This window comes from Erpetoichthys calabaricus, chromosome 18, assembly GCF_900747795.2.
Source record: "Erpetoichthys calabaricus chromosome 18, fErpCal1.3, whole genome shotgun sequence".
In the NCBI taxonomy this organism is placed as follows: domain Eukaryota; kingdom Metazoa; phylum Chordata; class Cladistia; order Polypteriformes; family Polypteridae; genus Erpetoichthys; species Erpetoichthys calabaricus.
The window spans coordinates 2,314,793-2,339,820 of record NC_041411.2 but is presented as its reverse complement, the minus strand read 5'-3'; the positions used below and the strand labels follow the sequence as shown (position 1 = coordinate 2,339,820).

The 25,028-nt window shown below is 46.6% G+C and overlaps 1 protein-coding gene across 1 annotated transcript in view; it reads left to right on the top strand.

Moving 5' to 3' along the window:
• The window catches only part of LOC127526277 (mediator of RNA polymerase II transcription subunit 13-like), a 257,111-nt gene extending 240,946 nt beyond the window's left edge, over positions 1 to 16,165 (top strand). The window contains exon 5 of the mRNA XM_051921384.1: positions 16,018 to 16,165. Within this exon, the coding sequence (XP_051777344.1) occupies positions 16,018 to 16,046 (29 nt within the window). The 3' untranslated portion in view covers positions 16,047 to 16,165. The remainder of the gene's footprint in view (positions 1 to 16,017) is intronic.
• Positions 16,166 to 25,028: the final 8,863 nt, after the last annotated feature.

The window sequence follows — 25,028 nt, the reverse complement described above, 5'->3', positions numbered from 1 at the left end:
AGGGAAGGCTTTTAACTCCCACATTTCCTCCCTGCTGTCCTATCTTGTGGACATGCGACTTGTGGCTAAGTGGACAAGTCCTTTAATGGGGAATTGTGGTCTAACACTGCTGAGACACCTGAGACCATTAAGGGGACGACCAAAGAATTCAGCCCCCTCTTGACCGTGGAAGTGATTTCTTCATCCTTTAAAAGGATTTATGGTGCCATTTCACTGAGGAAGAGAGCTGGACAAGGGGTCAACGAGAGTGACCCGAGATAGTGGAGAAAAGGGGTGCTGTTCTTGGGATGGGCCCCGGCCTTTTAGGCACCCCGTCTGACAGACCGAGGGCTCTGTACCTACAAGTACAGTCGTTGTGGGCCAGCAGGCTTACTGTTTTCTTGTTGGTTTCATACTGTGAGTGGCGCCTGTGATCATCCCTGCTAGCGAAGGGCATTTCCATCCACTTCACTGTCTCAGTTCTTTTGAAACATGCGTTGAAGTGAGTTGGTTCATTTGATTCATCCGCAGAATTCAAGGCAGGCTCATATGGGATGTCTTGGGGTTTGCTTGCTTGCGCTGCAGATGTGCACTTTAATAAGTCATACATTTTTGAATATAATAAATTATCTATTTAACATGCGGCTAACTCATATGGCATTGTCCAGTTTCGGTACACAATACCTGACATCACAGTTAAAATGCATAATTAAAATAAGACGATGACTGATTGACAATTGTGCAGCTCCTTCACAGATAAAATGAATGAGAATCGTGCACCTCGTCCTCAGGTAATGATGTGTTTGTGACGCAAGTCAACGAGAGTTGTGAACCTACTGTAGTTCCCAGTAAAGAGTCCTTTACAAATCAGATGAATGAGATGAATGTTCTCTGGCAACGATTTGGTCGTGAATCACATGACCTCTGACTGTGTACCTCATTTTTGGGTAATGATGTGTTTGCAAATCAGTCGAATGAGAATTGTGTGCCTCGTTCTCGGATAATGATTCCTTTGCAAATCATCCATCCATCCATTATCCAACCTGCTATATCCTAACTACAGGGTCACGGCCAATCACAGCCAACACAGGGTGCAAGGCAGGAAAGGAACTCCGAGCAGGGCACCAACCCACCGCAGGACACACACACACACACACACCAGGGACAATTTAGAATCGCCAATCCACCTAACCTGCATGTCTTTGGACTGTGGGAGGAAACCCATGCAGACATGGGGAGAACATGCCAACTCCACGCAGGGAGGACCCGGGAAGCGAACCTGGGTCTCTTAACTGCGAAGCAGCAGCGCTACCCACTGCGCCACCGTGCTGCCCTTTGCAAATCATATGAACAAGAATTGTTCACTTTGTTTTCAGGTAATCCTTTGGTTACAAAGCTCTCATCACGTATCCCATCTTCTAGAACTGATACATTTGCGAAACAAGCGAATACCAATCACATGCCTTGTTCTTGGGTAATGATTTGGTTGTAAATCGAATGGACAAGAATGGTGAGAGTAGTTCTCGAGTAATGTGTGAGTGCCACACTGGATGGACTGACATCCTGACCAGGAAACAGGGGGTCCTTGCCAGGAAGGAAGTGGATGAACTGGCGTCCCATCCTGGTTGGGTGCTAGTTCCTTTTGTGGAGGGGAAGGATGGTCAGAAAAATAAAGGGTGTCCTGTTCCCCCCGGTGCACACAGTGCCAGTATCTCACGGGTGGATCTCCCATATGTACAGCCGTGGGGCAGGTTGGGAGATGTAGTCCTGTTGGGCAGGCCTGCTAGGGGGAGCTGCAAGGGAGCACTGTCCCACCAGAAGCACTCCCCGGGTCCGTCGTAAAAGGAGCCCTCCACATCACCTCAGGGAGTCCGAGTCGGGAGGAAGAGGATGGCACTCACTCAGGTGTGGAAGAGACAGTTGGGAGCTTCATTTGGTGTCACTTTATCTGTACATTGTAACTGGAGTTGTGTCTGGAGTTCGGGGTCTTGGTGACGCCCCCAAGTGATTCTGTTTGAACTTGAAAGAATCGCAGAAAGATTAAAGCCGGAGTGTGTTAAAGGAAATAATTGTCAGAAATTAGAAAGATATTTTTATAAGTTTTAGTTCTGTGTGACTGATTTGTTAAATGTCTAATGTCTGTAATGGTTTAATGTTATGGTTCTGCTCAAGCTTTATAACCCACTATAAACCACACACTTATTCTGGGTTTACGGACGTCCCACTGTCCACTGTGAGAGACGGTCAGCAGCCCAACTCGGCCGGGACACCCAACAAGTGAAAGGATGGGAGATGGAAGCCTCTTTAGGGCACTGCTTCCCCCAGAACGCTGCAGCGGTGCTGCGGTGCTTTGTGCTGTGCTGTGTAGTGGGGGGCAAAAAAAAGACACCTCCCCTCTTGAATGAAAGGTGTGCAATTTGACAAGACTTGTGGACCGCCAGGGGGTGTACTGCTCCCCAAACCCCGACACAGACAGGCTGAGACACAGTCCAAAGCACCAGATAAGACACAGTCCTTTCTTCCTCTTTCTTTTAGTCAGTCTCCACTCCTTCTCCTCGTCCTCCTCCCGACTCTGGCTCATTGCTGTGAAGCTGGCAAGTCCAACCCAGAAGTGCTTCTGTTCTTCCGCGGAAACCCCCTGCCACCTGGCTCCTCCATTTTTACAGCACCCCCTGGTGGCGTCCATGGTACCCAACAGGGCTCAGATAAAGAACTTCCAAGTCCCATGTTGCCCTGTGCGAATCCAGGGCACTTCTGCAATCCAGGGGAGCTGCCATCTAGCGTTCTGGGGGATGCCATGTCCTAAAGAGGCTGCCTTCCTCCATCCTTCCACTTCTTGGGCATCCCGGCCATCTCTTACACCCCGCTGACAACTAACACATTCCCTTAGGACGGCTCTCTGGACGTCGTGTCCCCCCATTTCTAGGAGCACTTGTTTAGAATGAAAAATCACACAAATCCCAGGGCAAACTCTGAGAGATGCTTCCGGAACGACCCATGACCTCCAAACCCAAACAGACAATGAAAGTCTAAAGTGTGATTAAGAACAGAGGGCCCACAGGTGGAGACCATTATCAGTACAGCCTTTAGGGGGTACGATTTGGGTGCTCATCTTCCGAAAAGAGCCTTGAACTGAACAGCAAGTCCTCGTGAGTCAACGCGGTGATTTTCACCCAGACGGGCGAGTCCTGAAGGTCATGTGGCCGTGCGCTCCATGATATGTGTGCGTCATAATTATGATTGAGTTGTCACTTAGGCTGCTTTTTCGCTTAAATGACATCCTTCACTTAAATCCTTTTATAGCTGACGGAACTCAAAGGTTGACCAAAGTGGGCGTCCGGTGTGCCCACAACAGCACGTGTGAGTTGCTGTGAACATTCGCTTGTTTGACGGAGCTGTGTGGCTCAGCTCTCTTTTTAATGAGACACCCCTTGGTAAATAAGGTGCAACGATAGCAATAATACAGTAATAATAAAAGACGTCCGGACAGTTCACATCACAGTGGTCTTTGTAAGGGTCAATTAGTTAAACGCAGCATCTCAAGGTATTCAGCTTCCATAATAAAACTGGCGAGATAGTGCTGGCAGGGCCATGGCATCGCCATTCCGCTATCGCTTCCGGTTGTTCCACTCAAGATCTAATGCCTCGGCTGATAACATATCAGGACACGCTCATATGCGGCCGCGGAGCTTGTCACCTCGGCTCTTAGGGGACTCGGTGGGAAGCGCGGGCAGAGGCGGAGGGTCTCGGAGCGAGGCCCAGGCGCTTCTGGTAACCATCACCTCACACGGAGGCAGGACTTGCATTCCGGCATTGTTGCTTTTTCCTTGCTCGGCTCAGCCTGACAATCTCAAATGGTATCTCGGCCACTTTATGGGAAAGAGATGTCCGCTAGTTGGGGGCGGTGGGGGGGGGGGGGGGGCTGTGCTTGTGCGTGAAGGTCACATACTGTACGCCTCACTTGGCTTGTTGCTTTCCATACTTGACACAGTTCCCAGCATGTGACAAAACGGATGGCAACTTTAAATGGCTTCTGAATGCCCAACTACCCCTTTACCAGGTCTCTTTTATCGCACGGTCACATGCTTGTAATGGACACGAAAACGGGCATCGCCTCAGATATGCGCCAACACTTGTAACACATCCAAATGCTGCCAAGTTTATGACTGGACTGAAGGCCGCAGGCACATCTGGCAGGAAAAGTGGGGGGGTTGTGTGGGGCATGGGTGGCAGCTGACCCGAGATCCTTTAAGATTTTAAGGGTATATTGGCCACATTGACCCACCAGGATGGTTTAATTTAAATTGAGAATTATTTCTTTTAGGGCCACCTACTGGAGACTAATAGAAAAGCAGTCCATTTGTCAGCGAAATGCTTGAGAGAATCTGCCAGAGCCAGTGATGACATTTTCAGAAGTGGCTGGTGACACGCTAGGACATCCTGGCATTTACTGTAGCTAAATCAGGGAGCAGCAAACTGTCCCGTCTCATATGTGACAGGCCTTACATTGAACATTTACACTCGATACGATGAGGGAAACAGGAGCTCTGTAGGGCTGAGTGACCAAAATACAGGGTGGATGTCAGGGAGATATCATCAAGCCCAGCTGAGGACTGGTGTTGGTCATCGAAATTCACCAAAGTGCATGTCCTGTGTTCAACGGTGAACTTGTTCGCCAAAGATTTTTCTGGAAATTCACCCAGTGCGGCTGGCGTGGACTAATATTTTTTTTTATCCCAGAGCCCCATGATGGTTTGTGAGGCCAGTAACACATCACAGAGCTGTAGCAGAACTTTCAAGCGTGAATACTTTTAAGATCGCTGCCTGATCTGCTTCTCCACATGCGTGATGTCTTGACTGATTGGTTATCCAGCCGCATTTCCACCAGCATTTGTCTATTAAAAAAAAACAAAACCATTGGCAGTATTTTCATTTGAGAAGGACAGACGGTTAGCCGACCATAACGAGAATGTTAGGGTACTGCCACTGATGCTTGTGTACCTCCCCGAGAAAGAAAACTCACACGACAAGGCGTTTCTGTCTTCTTGATGGAAGAAAAAAGTGCAAAGCGTCGGCACAGAGACTGGAAACGAAAAAAGACGTTCCAGCCGGGCCGGGAGACGCGACTTCAAACTAGAGCTGGTCAATCCATTAGGCAACATAGGAGGCCGTCATCTGAGGGGCGCCACTTATGAAAGTTAAGGGACACGTAGGGTCACACCAGCCAAACCATTCGTCGAGCTCTAATGATACTGAGTGGGCGATGTTTACTGTTGGCCACCATTTGTGAAAGTAAAAGAGCGCGCTCCGTACACCAGGGAGTGTGCACTCCTTAAAGTTCACGGTGTATACAGAAAGGGGCACCGTTTGTGCTACTGAAGGGGTACGCGCTCTGCTTACCGAGGGAGACCACCCACAGGTTGTTAAAATCTAATAATACCGACTACAAGCTATGGACAATGAGGGGTCCACCCCACCTAGGGCTCCAAATGGGCTTCAAGCAATGGATGGCACCAGTCACACGCTGCTACAGTCTGCTAGAACACTGAGGTCCCTGTGTGTGTCCTGTCCCTTAGGGCAATGTGATTGGTCAGTTTGGCTTTGATGACACGATCGAAAGACAAAGTGCGAGTGTGAGACACGGGAGGAGGAGAAGCGGCACGTTAAGAGTCGCCTTCAATAACAGGTGAGCAAGACCCCTCGAAATGACAGAGTCTGAGGAGTGTTGTCCTTAAACTGCCGGATGACTTGACTGTTCAGTTTTTGGCAAAGTGGTGGAACACAATGCACCACAGCGTGGTCTTTCATGGATGCTCCTTTTGTACCCAAGTGTGGTAGTGATGCCTCCTCAGGACATTTCTTGAACGTGCCACATTGTTCATGAAACGTCACTTTCCTCCTGTCCCAACTTATTTTAGAATGTCTTGTGCTTACATGTCAAGTAATCATGTCTTATTTATAATAATAATGATATAACTAACCCAGTGTTCTCAAACTCCGGTCCTGGGGGGCCGCAGTGGCTGCAGGCTTTCATTCTAACCCTTTTCTTAATTAGTGCCCTGTTTTTGTTGTTAATTAACTTCTTTTCCTTTCATTTTAATTGACTTGTTTTTTAAGATTCGTTCCTCTGAATTGCTTCATTTCTTTCTTTAAATGGCACTCAAACAGAAATGAAATGTGAAGTGAGGGAGCCAACAGAAGACCAACTAAGTCAGGGCCTCCAACTCCACCTAGCTGCTTAATGAGAGTGCCGAGTCCTGTCGTTATTTAAACCCGTCCTTTAATTCCATGGCTTGTTGCTGCTCTCGTGGTGCATTAGCAGACATTTCTGAAATTGATGATTTTCTCTTTTCTAAGAGCTCTGTTTGTAGACCTGAGCAGATCAGCATTCCTGAGACCTTCATCTTTCTTTATTTTCAGATATTCTATGATGGACACCAGTTGTTTTTGGCTCATTTTGTATCTCATTATTGTTTGGCTGCTAATTAAGGAAAAAGAAACAATGAAGGGGTCCGAGTCTTCAAGAGCAATTCAATGAAAATGTATTCAAAACAGTCCTGCGGTGGGTTGGCACCCTGCCCGGGATTGGTTCCTGCCTTGTGCCCTGTGTTGGCTGGGATTGGCTCCAGCAGACCCCCGTGACCCTGTGTTCGGATTCAGCGGGTTGGAAAATGGATGGATGGATGTATTCAAAAGAAGTTAATTAGCAGCAAAAACAGGTCACTCATTAAGAAAAAGGTTAGAATGAAAACTAGAAGCCACGGTGGTCTCAGGACCCCTGAGCTAACCAGCTTAGAAATTAGTCATTCCTGGCTAAGTCTTATCTAATGGCGTGTAATTCCTTCGTGAGACCAAAGAGTATCTGGCATGGGTGCCATCAGTTAGCGGAGGTAGGTGACATCAGTTTTCATCTGCTCTTCCAGCACCCAAATTCCTCAGTTCAGCCAAGATGGTTGGTTGGCTCTGCCGGCGTTTCAGACCGTCCCATGGAATTTCTGCACAATTTTTGCGGGCCAGTCGAGATGCGAGAGTGCTTCACAATGCTCTTTGTGCTGATCACGCGCAGTTCCAGTCCTGTGCACATGAAAGTTATTGTCTTGAAAAGGTGGGGTGGCCATCATGTGTTCATTCTGGAGATGAAGCCCAAACGGTAACACTTAGTTGTCCAGAAGCCCAGGGTTGTCCTCCTGGTTCAAGTGCATCGTCAACTCAACCAAAGGGCCCATTTCCTCCTCAGATCATCAGTGGGCCTCCTCCTGCTTGAACGCCACCTTGTACACGATCCTCATGGAAGGCTTCATGTGGCTTACGATGTACGCGTCGCCTCTCGGGATTCGAGTACCAGCAGAAAGGCGTCTTGTCAGACCGGATAACACCTTTCCAGGCACTCACAGTGTGGCTTTTGTGGATGGCTGTTGGCAAGGACCTCTGCGGCGGCACTCCGCTCCAGACATGTGCGTTCAGACGTGGCTTGTTGTGAGTCTGCATTGACTGTCTGCAGCACGGTGGCTGACACACGGTGGTGGTCCCTACTGTACCTGTGAGTCTTTCGATTGTAATTCTGGTGGTGACTAGCTGTTAACTGCAGTGTGCTATGAGACCCCTTGGACGGCAGACTTTGACACACCGGCGGACTCGGCCACTTCCTGTTCACCCTGCCCAGCACAGTAGCCCAGTTTAGCCAATCATTCATTTTGTGTTTTTCAATTAAGCCCCCCACGTCAGAGAGGATTGCTCGTCTACCACTTTCTGTTTTTATTAACATTTGACCACTTTTTTTTTTTGACTGGGACCATTGAACTGATTGATAATCGGGGTCTGTCAGCTTTGCTCTTGTACTTTGAAATCAGTTCAACTTTTACCAAGAGAATTGCAGTTCACTTCAGAATAGAAAACACATGAAGTGATGGTGAATCCTGAGAGAAACTCCTCACCGTGCTAATGACGATGGTGTTGATAAGAAGGGAATTCACAGGCAGGGGACGTTTATAGCGTCCTCATTGTGTGCACAGAGAACGTTGAAATTCTGACTGTCGCGTGCTAATCAACACACAACACAACCCGTCAGTACCAACCCTGACCCTCTTGGGTACCACGACTAGTGAGCAGCAGAAAGACACACAGATGATAAGGACAGGTGGCACCAAACCTGAGTGACGTCACCAGGCGCCTTCTCAATGCTTTGAGCTCTGCTGCCTTTACCAACACACATCCTCAACTGAGGACGGGATTCAGCACTTCTGTCCACCACATGACTGCCCTCTTTAGATGTGAAGCGTGACCACTCTGTGCCCAGTGTATGCTTTTCTCACTCACTTGTTCTTTTTGTTCAGACACACAAAGAACTCAGTGGTGTCTTAGAACGTCTGTCCTGGGTGAGCAGGGCGCACTCACGGAGCTTCTTGTTAGAAATATACCTGAATGAATGAGAAGAGAAACGTTAGCTTCAGCACCCTGGACAGCCACAGTTTCGACACGCTTTGTACAACAGAAATGCAGGATCAGTCCATCTGTCTATCATATAGTGCCTTTCACATCTGTCTGCATGCCTATCTATCTATCTATCTATCTATCTATCTATCTATCTATCTATCTATCTATCTATCTATCTAATCCTGCCAACTACGCTATCTATCTATCTATCTATCTATCTATCTATCTATCTATCTATCTATCTATCTATCTATCTATCTATCTATCTAATCCTGCCAACTACGCTATCTATCTATCTATCTATCTATCTATCTATCTATCTATCTATCTATCTATCTATCTATCTATCTATCCCTGCCAACTACGCTATCTATCTATCTATCTATCTATCTATCTATCTATCTATCTATCTATCTATCTATCTATCTATCTATCTATCTATCTAATCCTGCCAACTACGCTATCTATCTATCTATCTATCTATCTATCTATCTATCTATCTATCTATCTATCTATCTATCTATCTATCTATCTATCTATCTATCTAATCCTGCCAACTACGCTATCTATCTATCTATCTATCTATCTATCTATCTATCTATCTATCTATCTATCTATCTATCTATCTATCTATCTATCTATCTATCTATCTGCCTGTCTAGTATATAGTGCCCTTCATATCTATTATACAGTGCCTTTCACGTCTACAGCTGTTGCCATAAGTTTTGAGAATGACACAAAAGTATTGGTTTTCACAAGTTTCAAGTTTGCTGCTTCAGCGTTTTTAGATAAAAAATATCCTCCGAGAGCAACTTTTCCCAACCATCCAAGCACAGTTTGATGACCATAAGGCAAAACTGAGAACTAAGTGGCTCGGAGAACAAAATTGGGGTCCATGGCCAGGAAACTCCCCATTGAGAACTTGTGGTCAAACCTCAAGAGGCGGCAGATGGACAAACAAAAACCCACCAATTCTGATAATGCAAGAATGGGCCGCTGCCATCGGTCAGGATTGGGCACAGAAGTTCATTGCCAGCATGCCAGGGCAAATTGCAGAAGTCTTGAAAAAGAAAGAAGGGCCAACACTGCAAATACTGAGTCTGCATAAACTTCATGTTATTGTCAATAAAAGCCTTTGAAACTTGTGAAGTGCTTGTAATTCTACTTCAGTACACCAGAGAAACATCTGAGAAAAAGATCTAAAAACACTGAAGCAGCAGACTTGGTGAAAACCAACAGTGGGGTCATTCTCTAAACTTTTGGCCACGGCTGTATCTAACAATCTATCTGTCTAGTCTATAGTGCTCCTCACATCTCTCATGTAGTGCCTTTAAATACAATACAATACAGTTTATTGGTGTAAAGCCCAAAATCACAAAAGAAGTGCCGTAATGGGCTTTAACAGGCCCTGCCTCTTGACAGCCCCCCAACCTTGACTCTGTAAGAAGACAAGAAAAAACTCCCAAAAAACCCTTGTAGAGATAAAATGGAAGAAACCTCAGGAAAGGCAGTTCAAAAAGAGACACCCCCCAGGTAGGTTGGGTGTGCAGTGGGTGTCAAAAAGAAGGGGGTCAATACAATACAATACACAGAACAGAACAAATTCTCAATACAATATAAAAAACATTTTACAAGTACTTAGCAGAATTTAACAGTAGATGATATCCCATAATATGATTTGGATTTGTTTAGAGTCCTGGAGACCTCAGCCATCAATCTGCCTCCCCCTATTGGCCATTCCACAGCTGAAACAGCGCTGGGCCAGCCAATCTGATGAAAGGACCCCTCTACCCCACAATTCCTGCGATCCTCCATCAGAGATGACTTTACCTTAGGCAGGCAAAACATCTTGGCAGGTGGGCTGTGGCACCAAGTGCCACATTTGAGTTCCCAAGAAGAGAAACAGAACAGGTGAGGGTTAGTGACACATTATAACTGTCATACTACTTCTGTTTTAGTGCTAATGACAGTTCTGCACAGTTAATCAGCAGCTCTAGTCAGGGTGTGCTAAACTGAAGTTGTGAGTCTTCAGCCGGGATTTAAAAGCTGAGACAGATGGGGCATCTCTTATAGTGGCAGGCAGACCACTCCACAGTTTAGGGGTCCTGTAACTAAAAGCTTGACCTTCCACTGTTATTTTATTAATCCTTGGAATCATAAGCAGACCGGCATCTTGAGATCTTAATGTGCACTCTGGTTTGTAAGTCATGATAAGTTCAGACAAGTAAGCCGGAACTCGGCCATTTAATGCTTTATGTGTTAAAAGGAGGATTTTGAAATCTGCCCTAAACTTAACCGAGAGCCAGTGTAAGGATTTAAGAACTGGAGTTATGTGTTCGTATTTTCTTGTTCTTGTAATAATTCTTGCAGCCGTATTTTGTATTAACTGGAGGCTGTATAAAGAACAGTTTGAACATCCAGTGAACACCGCATTGCAGTAGTCAATCCTACTAGAGATAAATGCATGAATTAATTTCCCAGAATCCTGTTTATTTAGAAAACGCCTTAATTTCCCACTATTTTTAAGATGGAAGAAACATGATTCGGACAACTTTGTAATGTGCTCTTTAAATGACATGCTAGAGTCAAAGAGAACTCCTAGATTGTGGGCTGATTCAGTAAAATTAATGGGGATTCCAACTGAGTTAAATGATAACAAAATATTGTTGTGATCAGCGTCATTCCCTCCAACAATTAACATCTGTTTTATCTGTATTTAAAGACAAGTCTTTGTCATCCATCCACTCCTTTAATTCACTAACACAGCTAATTAAAGACAACATCAGAGAAACTTCATTTGGTCTAAAAGAAAGGTATAACTGGGTGTCATCTGCATACGAGTGAAAACTAACATGATGTGTCCTAATGAGAGATCCCAGTGGAAGCCTGTAAAGTGAACACAGTAAAGGTCCCAGTACTGAGCCCTGCGGGACACCATATCTCACTTCTGTGTATAATGATGGAGTCCTGTCAGCACATTTCTGTACATATTGGAATTGATTTGATAAATAAGAACTAAACCAAGCGAGCACGGTGCCTGTAAGCCCAACAATTAGGGTGGAGTGGTGACTCTGAGGCTAAGGATCTGCGCTGGTATCCCGAAGGTTGCCGGTTCGAATCCCTGTCACTGCCAAAAGAGATCCTACTCTGCTGGGCCCTTGAGCAAGACCCTTAACCTGTAATTGCTCCAGGGGCGCTGTACAATGGCTGACCCTGCGCTCTGACCCCAAGGGGTATGCGAAAACTAACAAATTCCTAATACAAGAAATGTATTAGGTGAAATAAAGAACAAAAAAAAACATGCAGTAAAATCAAATGGTCGATAGTGTCAAATGCTGCACTTAAGTCTAACAACATCATTACAGTGGAGTCTCCTTCATCAGAGGATATCAGAATGTCGTTTACAACCTGCGTTAGTGCCGTTTCTGTACTATGACCAGTGCGAAAACCAGACTGGAATTTCTCAAATAAATTGTAATGTGTAAGGTGTGACTGAAGCTGACTGGCAACTACTTTTTCTAGTACTTTAAAGAGAAAGGGTAAATTTGAAATAGACCTATAATTATTTAGTATGTGTGGGTCTAGGTCTGACTTTTTAAGTAATGGTTTAATGACTGACACTTTTAGTGTATCAGGTACTGTGCCATGCAATAATGAACTACTGATAATGTTGAGAATAGGTGCTGCAAGAACATCCATTGCACTTTTTACTAGTTTTATTGGCACTGGATCAGGGAACAAGTAGTGGGTTTCATTTTAGAAATTAAAGTTAAGACTTCCTGCTCAGTTACAGGATTAAAATGACTAAAGTGCTGAATGCAATGTGAGACAGGGTCTGCTAAGCTAGTATTTGGTTTGTACTGTGATGCTGAGATCTGGGATCTTATATTTTTAATTTTCTCATTGAAGAAGTTAATAAAGTCTGTACTGCTAATATCTGTTAGTATTTTGCACTATAGATCTGAATTTCCATTTGTTAATTTAACGACTGTTCTAAGCAGTACCTGAGGATTTTTATTATTGCTATCTATTATTGTAGAATAGTATTCTGAGCGAGCTTTAAAGAGAGCTTTTTTATATTTATTAACACTCTCTGTCCATGCAGTTTGAAAGACATGTAGCTTTGTTGTTCTCCATCTGCGCTCCAGTTTTCGACACTCTAATTTAAGAGCTCAAGTGTTTTCATTAAACCAGGGAGAGTATCTATGTGCTTTGATCACTTTTGTTTTAAGGGGAGCCACTGTGTCCAGAGCATCTCTCAAGGTCACATTATAATGTGATGTTAGCTGATCTAAATTGTTTTCCACGTTTACATTTGATGTTCACTGATCTAAATGGTTTTCCACAATTACACTCGACTTTCTCAAAATATCTATAAATTTTGAAGCAGAATTACAATCTCATTGACAATCTGACAAAATCCTACTGAATTTAACAAATAAGTAAAACATTTGCCAAAAGTGTCAGTTTCCACATCAATGTGTACATTAAAATCCCCCATCAATACTACGTAATCATAATTTATAGCCAAATCAGATAAAAGTTTGCTAAATTCTGTCATGAACAATGAATATGGCCCTGGTGGTCTGTAGACTAGCAGTATAATTGTGTTGGAATCTGTTTTAATATTTTAAATGAATGCCTCAAAGGATGTAAAGTCGCTTAAATTTTTAGACGTGAATTGTATTTTGTTACAGTGAATTATTCCAAGTCGTCCTCCTCGACCTCTCAGAATCTCTAGACTTATGAAGGAACGAGTATCCATCTGGTGACGCCTCAGCTAGGGGGACAGTGTCACATTTACTAAGCCAGGTTTCAGTGAGAAGACACAGATCAGATTTTGTACTTAATGTCATATCATTTAATAAAAACAGCTTTAGTGCCAAGAGAGCGAATGTTCAATAAGCAGCATTTAAAACTGCATGCTTCTTTCTGAACTAGTGATATACAGTTAGGTCCATAAATATTTGGACAGAGACAACTTTTTTCTAATTTTGGTTCTGTACATCACCACAATGAATTTTAAATGAAACAACTCAGATGCAGTTGAAATGCAGACTTTCAGCTTTAATTCAGTGGGGTGAACAAAACGATTACATAAAAATGTGAGGCAACTAAAGCATTTTTTTAACACAATCCCTTCAAAATCCCGGCCTTTCCCTAAAATTATCCCAATTGTTCACAAACGCTATGCTTTTATTTGCACACCAGGTTTCTAGCCAGCAGTGAAGGGAAAGCAATCTGCTATAAATCACATCCCCTCTATATAATCTTGGTAAGGGCCAGATACAACTAAATTCTGACATTTTCTTTCAGCTTTGGTGCATAGAGAGATGAAGTTCCTCTTTAATACCTCAGATTGCTGTAAATAAATATCATTAGTGCCGACATGCAATAAGGTAGATACTTCATCGTCGGCGACATGCTCCAATACAGCCTCTATGCTAGAAATCTTGGCCCCTGCGAGGCATTTAACATTAACTGCTGGTTTAACACAGTTTGGAATTCTAACATTCCGCACTATGGAATCGCCAATTATGAGCACTTTCTTATTCTCAGTTTCCACAGACGTGCTGCGGAGTGCTGAGAATCTGTTCTGGGTCCGAATTGGTGACCTGGGTGCCGAGGGACTAAATTTTGGCTTCTTAGACCCCCCGTCTTACTGTTACCCACTCGCCCTGTGGCTGAATTGGTGCTGCTGACTTCGGCCGCGCACTGACTACAGTGGGACCTGGAGAGACTGAAGCCGAGTCAGATGTAGCCGAATTGTCTAAACAAACCAAGTCGATCCAATTTTCGGTTTGTCTAATTGCTATCAGGTTCCTAACGCGGTCCTCCAATTTGCGTATTTTCCCGACCAACTCTAAATTAACTAAACACTTTTGGCAGGTGAAGCTGTCTACACTGTCGGCCGGAACACCTGAACTGTACATGCTGCAGGACACACAACATATAAACGTGCCCTCAACGGGCAGAGAGCAGATTGAACTTACGTTTAGCACTGATATCATCTTCGTTTTTTTAACTTCGGTGCTTTTGGCGCTTTTCGCGTTCAGCTGAATCACCAAGAGACCATCAGCTTTAAGTTTCCACCAGCCAGTGAGTGATGGACTTTGATTTCTTACTGCTGGTTATTTCTCCTGGTCAGGTGTCGGCTTTACTTCAGTTGAACTTACTCGGGTGTTTGCAAAGGGCTACCTGCCTGTGGGAGACGCCGCTGCTCTGTGCTTCCGCTCGCTGCTACGAAGAGGTGGGACTTGAAAGAGAGAAAGAGAAATCTACCTGTCTATCTGTTACACTGTATATAGTGCCCTTCACATCGATTATATAGCGCCTCTCACATCCATCTACCAATCTGTCTAGCATATAACACCTTTCACGTCTATCTATTATGCCGTGCCTTTCATATTGTGAGTGCTGGGGGTCTCAGACTGCCAAACTCCAGACACCACTGCACCAACAGCAGACCTGGGTTCAAACACACCTGTCCTGTTGTTTCCTTTCCAGCACCATAAACGTTATGCTTTTCTTCTTTCTCCTCTCTGGTGAGCTTTGGCCTCCTCCTCCTCCTTTCCTGACTCCACCATGACTGTCCCTTGTCATGCCAGACTCAGTTTTGTCATCAGGGAGCACTTCTGGGCCAGCTGGGGCCTACATAATAATAATAATAATAATAATAAATTACTTTTATTGAGCGCCTTTCACAAACCCGAGGTTGCTTTACATGCAGAGTAAAAAACAAAGAAATTACACAGATGACAAAAGTTTGTAGAAGAGAAAATTTTCAGTTGAGATTTAAAAGTGCAGAAAGAGGAGTAAACTTAGAGAAACTGAGGAAGAGAGTTCCAGAGCTGAGGGTCCATAACACTGAAGGACCTGCCTGCCCTCCCAGGGTGGAGAGTCTGCTGTGTGGGACAGTAAGGAGATGACTGGTCGAGGACCTGAGAGAGCGACAAGGAGTGTATGGAGCTGAGTGAGGTAGAGAGGGGCAAAGGTTATGTAGGGCTTTGAAGGTGTGAAGCAGAATCTTGAATTTAATCCTTGATGGAGCTGGTAACCAGTGAAGCTGGGAGAGAACGGCTGAGATGTAGCTGTGGAGTTCTGAATGTACTGTAGCTTCTGGAGAGATTCTGCAGGGAGGCCGATGAAGAGGGAATTACAGTAATCAATATGAGACATTATGAAACAATGAACCAGAGTCTGACCATCAGACAAGGACAAAAATGGACAATGTGATGGATGAGATAGAATGAAATTTTAGAAAGAGACCTAATGTGTAGCTCAAAGTTAAGTGATGAATTAAACAAAACACCAAGATGTCTGACAACAAGAGCAGGTTTGACAAGTGTACATAAGACAGCCAGTCACTGCAGGACATGCCCTCAAGTCCCATGATGCACCTGGTTGTTCTCGTCTGCACAGCTTCCTGTATAGTGTGGTGAGCAGAACTGCACCCAGGACTCCTGAGGTGGTCTCACTAGAGCTTTATACAGTCGGAGCACAAGGTCCCTCAGTTTCTGTGACATAACCTAACATTTGATTTGCCTTTTAAGTCTCACCTGCACGTTGCTTAGCTGATGAGAATTCTTTGTTTGTTTTTTCCAGGCACGAGTCACCCTGTGGAGAGTCGCTGATGGACACTTGACCAGCATCACCTGAAGACCTGCAGAACGTAAGTCAAAAGGGACTTTCATTCTTTCAGTTGAGCTTGGGGGTCAGCAGGGTGGATTTTGATACGTTTTGGTGGCTCCTTTGCTTTTCAAGAGCAGCTCTGCTTGCTGGATGGTCGTCCTCTGGCCGGCTGGGTCAGGTGGTCCTAGAGAGTGGCTGGACAACTGGCTTTTGTGAGAACGTCCCTTGTTTAATGGGATGATTTATGGCAGTGTTGGCTTTGTGAATGTGCCTTGTTTATCGTTTTTCACGTTTTTTGGAGTTGATTATTTACAACCTCTGGCCAAAATGGCGGACTCGCTACTCTTGGAGGATCTTCATGCAGCCGTTTTAAAGAAACAATTCACAAATATGACACCAAACTATTTTATTTAACAGCTGAACATTCTGGCGTTGTAACACATGCCTCAAAGAATGAAATGAAATTGTTGTAATTAACGGCACATTTTCTGTTCAGCCCAAGTAGATGAAAACTACTGATATGGAATCAGCTGGTGACTTTCATTTCTGAACACGCGTCTCAATTGGCCACAGTGCAGAGCGAGTGTCTGCTCACCCCACGAGAGAGAGGATCACCAAACTCCACACCCAGTGTGGCCAAAGATGTCGGTTCAGCCGTGTCTAAAATTTGGAGCAAGTGCAAACAGACTAGGAAAGTTGGAAAAGGCAAACACACAAGTCGACCGAGGAAGACGTCAAAGCAAAGTAAAAGGGCAGGATGAAGATCCTCCACGAGTAGGGACTTGGATTTTGTTGTCATTTTTGAGACCGTTCCATACTGCTGATCATTCTTTGGCTTCTTTTCCCAGCGCCGTTTTGTTTCTGTTGAATGCTGCCATTTTGTTGCTGGGATGTGACTGTGGAAAGACCCCGGAGCTGCTGGGTCACCAGTGTGAAGCTCACGTTGGGCAAGTCCTCATATTCTGAGTTGGACAGAAGGGTCCGGATGTAGACCTCCGCTCAAGAGTCAGCTGGACTGCACGTTTGTGTCACTTGGTCTTCATCGTTGGACCGAATCTTAAGCATCGTGTGATGTCACCGACGTATGTCGGAGCTCCAGAGGTCTGCAGCTGGACCCTGTTGGAGTTTGATGACGGAGAATCCAGGAAAGAGTTTGTGTTTACCTGAATTGTTGTTTTTCCGGTATCTGAGCTTTTGTCTTCACTGGACCGAGCTCCAGTTTGGTGTTTGGCTTGGCCTGATATTAGATGGCTCCGATGTTCTGGCTGTAATTTTGGTGTTTCCTGGCTTACGTTTGTTCTCCTGGTCCACATTTCATATCTCCTCTGCTGTTCTTCAGAATTGTAAGCTGCCCTCAAATATCAGGGGACGTGTTTTGGTTTCATGACGACTGCCTTGGGCGCAGCTCAGTGGTCTCGGGAGAGCCGAAGACATTTGTGGCGTCTTTTTCTTTTATTTTCTTTGTGAGTTGTTATGGATGGCGGTAGTCAGTAAGCCAACCAGCCGTGTGTCACGTGTCGTGTTTGTTTCTTCTTGCTGACGTCTTTCGTTGTTGGATTGTTAACGTCGTGTTTGCTTTTGTTTTGCCTGTGCTGAGTTTATACAGTTTGATTTTATGATTGTTGTGCATACTGTGCTTTTGTGCTTTTGTGTTGTGCTAATGTCCTATGCATTCACCTTCTGTGCTATCTGCTCTGACTCCGACATGTTGAGCCATGTGTTGGAGCGGCAGTTTCAATGTTGTATTTTCGATTCAGATTGCTGAATGCTGTTTGGATTAACGGGCGTCCAGCCCTGCTTTGCTTAAGTTGCGGTGATTTGCCTTTCTTTGTGTCCCGTTTTCTCTTTTCTTGCCCTGTTGGCATTCTTTAATTAAAGTATGTAAAGACATTTTGTTTTGTGCGTGCTTTGGGCCCGAGTTTTGTGAAACTTGTTTTCTCTACGCCTTATTTTTTGAACGTTACGGGTCTTAGCTCCACTTTTGGGCCCTTTCAGGCCTTCCAGTGTTGAGTTTGGGGCAAGGCCACCTCTGCTGTTCGGAGCTGCGATGAAGGCACGTGTGCGGTTTTGGGAGGCCTGTGCTTGTTTGTGATGCCGTGCGCTAGCAGCAGCCATAAGCGCCCCTACGTAACGTGTAAGTCGTACGAGTGACTGGCGCGGTCTGATTTACTCGAATACACGGACTGTTGCTTTGTGTTTGTTACCGTTGCTCATGTGTCATCGGTTAGTGTGTGACGTGTCATCGGCCTTCGTATGAACTACACTACTGCGATCCCCGAGATTTATACATTTTGTTTGTGCCTTATTTTCGTGATTGTTCGGCTCTTTCAGTTTCGGGGTTCTGAAGTACAGAGAAATGGAATCTGAGGTCTGCTTTTGTGTTTTGTTTGTAGCTCCTGACAAAAGCGAATATTTGTGAACCTTCCACGCCGACGACGTTTTCTTGTCATCCAAGAACGTGTTGTTTACTATTTCCATGGAAACAGTGACAGTGCAAAGGTCGTTCCCTTCAGTTCCGGAACTCTTTGCGATAATCTCCACTTCCCTACTGACTTCCCGGTTACAATTCTTCGCTCTCGTGCAAGGCAGGATTAAGACCCTTCAGCAGCCCCCTCGACGACTGAATGAAATGATCTCGTACAAAGAGAGGGGCAGGCAGCGTTAATTGTTCGTCTCATCGAATAGGGTGGCCCGCAGTCGTCCTTTGGTTCCATTGAGTGGTGCAGTAATGTGCTTTTCGATATTTCAGCTGGGGTAGCTGGACATGCGCTTCAGCACTAGAATATAATGTGCGATATGACAGGGCCCCCTCTTGCCGACCCCGGACCCTCAGTGCGCACCCACGAACACCCCAATGGTAAATCCGCCGCTGCTCTCGTTTTTGGACTTTGGAGCTTTGATGTGTGTTTTTCTGAATTTTCTCGATTTCCCGTTTCTTTACTTTCATACTTTATGGTCATTTTGATTTTTTTGTCCCCCCGTCTGTGGCATACGTTTAGTCCGTGCCCTCAGCTTTTTGTCGGTTTTACATGCGATTTGCACTTGACGTATTTCTGTCTCATTTCAGACAGTTAAGTGCGTCTTGCTTGTGTTCATCACTCATCCTTGACCCCGTGGCTGTCCACCTAGCAACTACTCCGGTGGTCCCAGAGCTCAAAATGTAAATGAATGCACATGAGCACGTGTCACCGTCTCTCGAGTATTCTGTGCCATATGCAGGGAGCCCCCCAGGTTACCCACACAGAAGACGTGAGGGGCTCTGCCTGACATGGTGCTCTCTCGTCTCAAATCAGGAAGTGGTTAAAAATGACAACAATCTGCCCCCACAGATGTATTTCTTCCAGAAATTTCTGAACATGACAACACCAAGCAGCAACCCCGGGATGTCTCACACCGAGTGAGCGTTTTCAGTCCGCGCCTGCTCTGTTGGACCTTCTCTCTTAATTTGCTTTCGTTCCTCCACATGCCATCTGATATATGTGTGTGTGTGTGTGTGGAGCGGCTCTAGTAGGACAGGAATTTGAAGGAACAATGAAATGTTGGAAAAGTCGGGGGTCCATGATGGAGGAGGGGGATGTAAGGAGTGTATTGGAGGCACAAGTCAAACCAGAAGGATTGCATAAGTGAACGGAGGAGCTTAGAAACTGGAAAATAATGGCCTATTAAAGATGGAGGGAAGTGAATTTAGTGCCAGGAAAGAATGTCATTGTCATACGTGGTTAGAAAAAGATGACCTGAAAGTGGTGCAGAAAGAAGAAAAGGGGGAGTATGATGAGGTGGGCGCAGGGTGCAGGAATTAGGAAGACGGGGAGATGTGACAAGGAGAGCGTCAACGGTGGTGGCTTTGCTCGTCCTCGACCTGCAGTTCTCACTCCATGCGGCCGGCCTGTTCATTCACGGCTGGCGAGCGCAGAGTGCTTTCTGTCCTCACAGACGCTCTTTCAGATAATAAGCGTAGTTGGGAGAATCGGTCGGACTCTCTGAAGTCTTAGGAGACCCATCGATGGTCACCTTCTGTTTCTGTTTGGGGGTGGCGGGGTTCTGGAATGGCGGCAGGACTGAGGCTAACGGCACTCGTTCCTTTGGCTTTACTTGTAATTGAGTTGCTTTTTAGGATGCCTGTTGTGTCCATCCTAAGAGGTCCATCCATCCAGCAGTCTAACCAGAGAGGCCCAGATGTTTTCAGCCACCACCACCTCCTCCATCTCCTGCAGGAGGACACCCAGGCGCTCCCAGGTCAGCCATCATCTCCACCTGAGCGGTCCGCATCTTCAAAATATATGAAAGGGGAAAAACGGGGTGAAGGATGGAGAAATGGTGGTCTTCTCTGGTCCAGAAACACATGTGGTTGGTCTCTCTGAAAGAATAAAAAGTCAGCTGTTGTGGACATGTCTGGTGGGCACGGCCGAGTGAGACCACCGCATTTCATTGACTGCATCTAAGCGCAAAATTAGTTGTGAATAGTTGGAGGCTCCCCGTGTGCCGGGCCATGTCACGGATCTCACTGTTCTCCACGTAGTTTACAGAGTTTATCGTCCAGGGTCACTTGAGAAATTCGCTAGAGGTCCACTTACCTTCAGTGGTCGTCCTCCATGGTGGTGTTCAGAAGCACTTGAGAGGCAGGTGGCCCAGAATGCACATGTGGCTCAGAGGCCTACAGGTTAAAAAACAAGGCGGTGGGTCTGCCAGTATGGAGCGAGAATGGAAACGGCTGTAGGGAGGCTGGAGAAGAGTCAAGAAAGTCACAGGGAGGTGGAAGGAGAGGAGGCACCACGCAGGCGCACATGAGGACCTTTGAACAGTCAGTCGCACTGATTTACATTTATGTGTTTGGCTGACGCCTTTAGCCGAGGAGGCTTACAACATTTATGATGCGATTGGTTCCATCTTTTCTTTTGGTTTTCCAACTGGAGTGCAGACAGGTGAAGTGACCTGCTCAGGGTCACACACTGGTGTCAGTAGTGGGATTTGAGCCTGCAGTCTTGGAGTTTGAAGTCCAAAGCCTTAACTACTACACCACACTTCGCCTGATATTCTACCCAAACATGACACACCGCATAGTCCGCTGTAATACGATTGGGGGTCTTCAGGGGATGTCCCTGGGGATTAGTTGGGAAAGCCCTGCGGCTGCGCTGACGCTAGGACTCGCCTTTCGGCCGTTCTGATCTGCAGATCATTTGGTTAGAAGTGAAGATGGAGTGAGGTGCTGGTTGGATTTGACCTCCGAGTCGGGAGCAGGAGTGGAGGAGACGTGGAGAGCCGAGTGCTTATCTCAGCGTCTGGTCCTTCTCTGGATGAACTTCCTGGACCACCGATGTGTTCTCTTTGGGAGAAAACCTTTTCGTTTTGGTTTTCATGGCACACTTCCTGGAAGGTGCAGTTGTGTATAGTGAACATCGTTCCTATTTTTGCATTTTTCTATTTTGTGTGTCACCGCTGTTTGACAGTTTTTTTAACAAGACACTGATTTTTGATGTATTGGCACCTGGCTGTGCTACCCGCCTAAGATAAAATCGACCCCAGCATTGACGTTTACATTTGGTATGGGATTTGTAAGAGTAGTGTTAATGTTTGTGATGCGCCATCTGTTGGAATGACAAATACAGTGCATATGGGATTTGCAAAAGCAGTGTTAATATTTGTGATGTGCCATGTGTTGGAATAACAAATGCAGCGCATATGTCTCTGTTATGCACCATTCAGAATGGGATTGAGGAGACAGTGTTGATGTTTGTGATGCACCTTCTGTGAGAGTGGCAGATGTACCCATGGATGGACACGCAGACACTTCTGCCTTTACTAAGGTGGATGAAGGGCGACTATCGTCTTTGCACTTCAGCCTTGTCTGTGTTTCTGGCCAGTCATGACCTACTAGGTGCCCAGGGTTTAATCTGTGCAGGGGGCCTGGCACACCAATAAGTGAGCTTGAGACCCGTGAGTTAGCAGGTCATCTGCCGGGCCCCTTTTCATTTCATTGTTAGACTGCTATAGTAAGACTCATCAGGAAGGGTGGAAGGAATAAAAGGCCCGGGGGCGGTGGGGGGGGGGGGGCTTTAGGGGGCACCACTTCCTTACCATGTACCCACAGACTGGTCAGCCCCCACGGCGGGTGTTTCCTTAGCTTATGTTGACCTCCCCTTTGTGTGGGGCAGAGGGGCCTGTCAGCAGGAAGCGAGCCCAACAGAGCCGGGATAGTCACCTGAAGAGCCTGCAGAGCCCTGGGCTCAATCAGGGGTCTGCAGCAGGAGGTGGGAAGTGGAGGGGATGTTAAAAATGTGCCGTTCAGGGGGTCCCTGGTAGATAAACGTGTGCATGTAGGGAGACGTTTAGCCTAAACCACTAAATCGACGTCACTTCTAAAGCCTAATAACGGACGTTGCTGGGCGGACGACGCCAATACCCGAGGAGCGCTTACGGCTTCCGCATTTGTACCGTAGTGGGAATCTCCTTCAACCTCCTTACATTACGTTTGCGTCTCATCTTGTAAGATCTGCGAGGGCGGGTCGATCATTCGCCGCACTTTGGTCTCCGTTTTCTTTGGGTTGGCTCTGCGGCCTTCCCCGCACGCATGTGGACATCACAGAGTGTCGGAGGTCACGGTGGCCCCCTTTTGACTTTGATCCGTCGTTTTTCTCCTGTTTTCTAGAAGCAAACGTGGCCTCCCCGCTGTGTGTCTGCAGCCAAGTGGAACATCGAGCGGTGAGCCTCTCCTTATGGGCCCAAGGCGTCCCAGAGGTCGGAAGTCACGGTACGGAGTTGCTAGATGAACGTGGATGGGCGTCGCACGCCTTCTTCGTGTTTAACATTCTTGAACCTCTCAATCCGTTCGTCAACACTCCGCCGTGGCAGCTCATGAAACGCCCACCGCTGCCAACGGAGAGTGGGGCGGCCAGGTCTACCCCTGGATAACAGCGAGAGCAGCTGACTTGACGGAGGGTGAAACAGGGGCAGAGACGCGCCACGTGTCCACGTGTGGAGAAGGCCACCCAAGCAACATGGCATCTGAAGGTGATTGAATGGTCCAAAACCACAAAGGCAGTCACTGCAGTGGTTCGGGCCCATAACTTTAAACTAAGAACAGACGGAGAGCGGTTTAAGGGCAAATGTCACGCAAACGTTAAGTGACCAAGTCGTGTGGTGGGGAGCAGAAGTTTAGGGGCCTACAAAACTTGACTTGCTGTTAGGTTGGACAGCTCAGGTGGGCCGAATGGCCTGTTCTCGTCACCTTCTACAGATAAGTGACCAGGCGTATCGGATCACTGACCGACTAACGGAATTCAACAGAGATGGCCGCGTGGTGAGGGGTCCTGACTTCACAGAGACCCACTGAGCACTGCGAGTGTGCCCAGCAGGGTGGCAGTGCCATCACATTGGCTGGAGATCAGAGGTGCTCCACGTCCTGCCTTAGCAGCTCAGCCACGTTGTCTGGACGTGTGGTGTGAGTGGCCCTCCTGAGGTCACTCCATGGCATCTCCCTTTTGGGTGCCAGTCCACTTGTCGTGTCACCATTCTGTAATAGAAGTGCAGGCTCGTTGGTCCGACCTTCTGCTGGTGGACGGCCGGCTCTGATGTGATCCTGTGGGACACCCTGATAATCTTTGGAAATCATCTTCCCCTTTCGATGGTGGCAGGCCGTCCAGGGCCCGAGTCAGCCGAGCAGCACCAGATCACAGCGCTCATTCTGTCGTAGCTCACCGTCGGGATGACGTTTCCATGCTGGCATCTGGTGCCCGTTTCACGCCATACATACTGCTGGCGTATTCTTCCTGAACGATTGAACCTTAGTTTCGTCAGTCCGCGATACTTGTGCCCCTCTATTGTTGCCAAGTGTCCAGATGGACTCCACGTGTGCAGGAAGGTCTTGTGGGGTGGAGGTTCCTAATCCATGCCCGATTTGCGCGTGGTAGACTCCCGAATGAAGGAGATGCCCACCAGCTGCTACTCTGAATTGTGCCTTTCAGGTCGTCCCAGCAGGTGCCCAGTTCTAGGGAGGGCTGCCACCTCCTTTTATCCACCGTTTGTCCAAGTGCAGACCCTCTGAACTGGCTTTGTAACCCATGCCAGCGTCATGCAAATTGCCAATTCCTGATTGGAGGTCTTTGACGGTCTCTCTTTTATGAAGCTTCTTGTCGGTGGCCAACTCAAAATGACCGACTCCTTTTTTTTAGCAGATTTAAACACCTCAAGCACACATCTCGTTCCTCTGCCCCTCTTGAAGTCATCAGCCCAGGAGTTCTCCGAGTTTTTCCGTCCTCCTCTGCGGATGCCTGAATGTCCTCGTCCACATTTTTCTAACGTGTTCAGAACGTGCAGAAGGAGCAGCACAAGAGTTTGAGTCTGCTCCTTATTGTAGCGTAGATGAACATTGGAGCAGATTGTTGGCCAGACTTAGACAGTAGTGTTGTTATCTCCGGGCTTGGGGGGATCTCTGGGTCTCATTCTTTTCTTGCCCCTGGAGGTCTTCAAAATCCCAAAGTCTTCTTCAGTGAGGCCTTCTCTTATCTAAATGGCGACATCTTGTGGACAGTCTGGGGAAGTGCAAAGTCTAGCTGGCCGGCCGCTTTCATTGTGCCCTTTGTCGCCTGTGCTGTGTCCGACTACCGTACGATGACATCTGCAAATCTCAAGAAGTGTTGGGGCCCTCAGTGTGCCAACAAGTGACGAGACCTCAGTCAGACCCTCATTCACACAGCTTGTACAAACCAGTTAAGTATGGGGTGTTAAGAGCAAGGCGCCATATTCCACAAGGTGACTGTCACAAAGATGTGTGTCCCGATGGGCCTCTGCACGTTTTCTCTGTTGTGGGTCATGGCGGCAGTTTCTTATGTGGACTTGTGGGTGACTTTCAGCTGCCCAGCGTGGGCACAGGGGTTCTGGTCACGGGCAGACTGAGCACACTTTAGGATGGGGAGGTGCTGGGCCACCATGGTCGTCACTCCTTTGGTAATTTGCAATCGAGGTTTGCCTGGGACAATGTGGGTTAA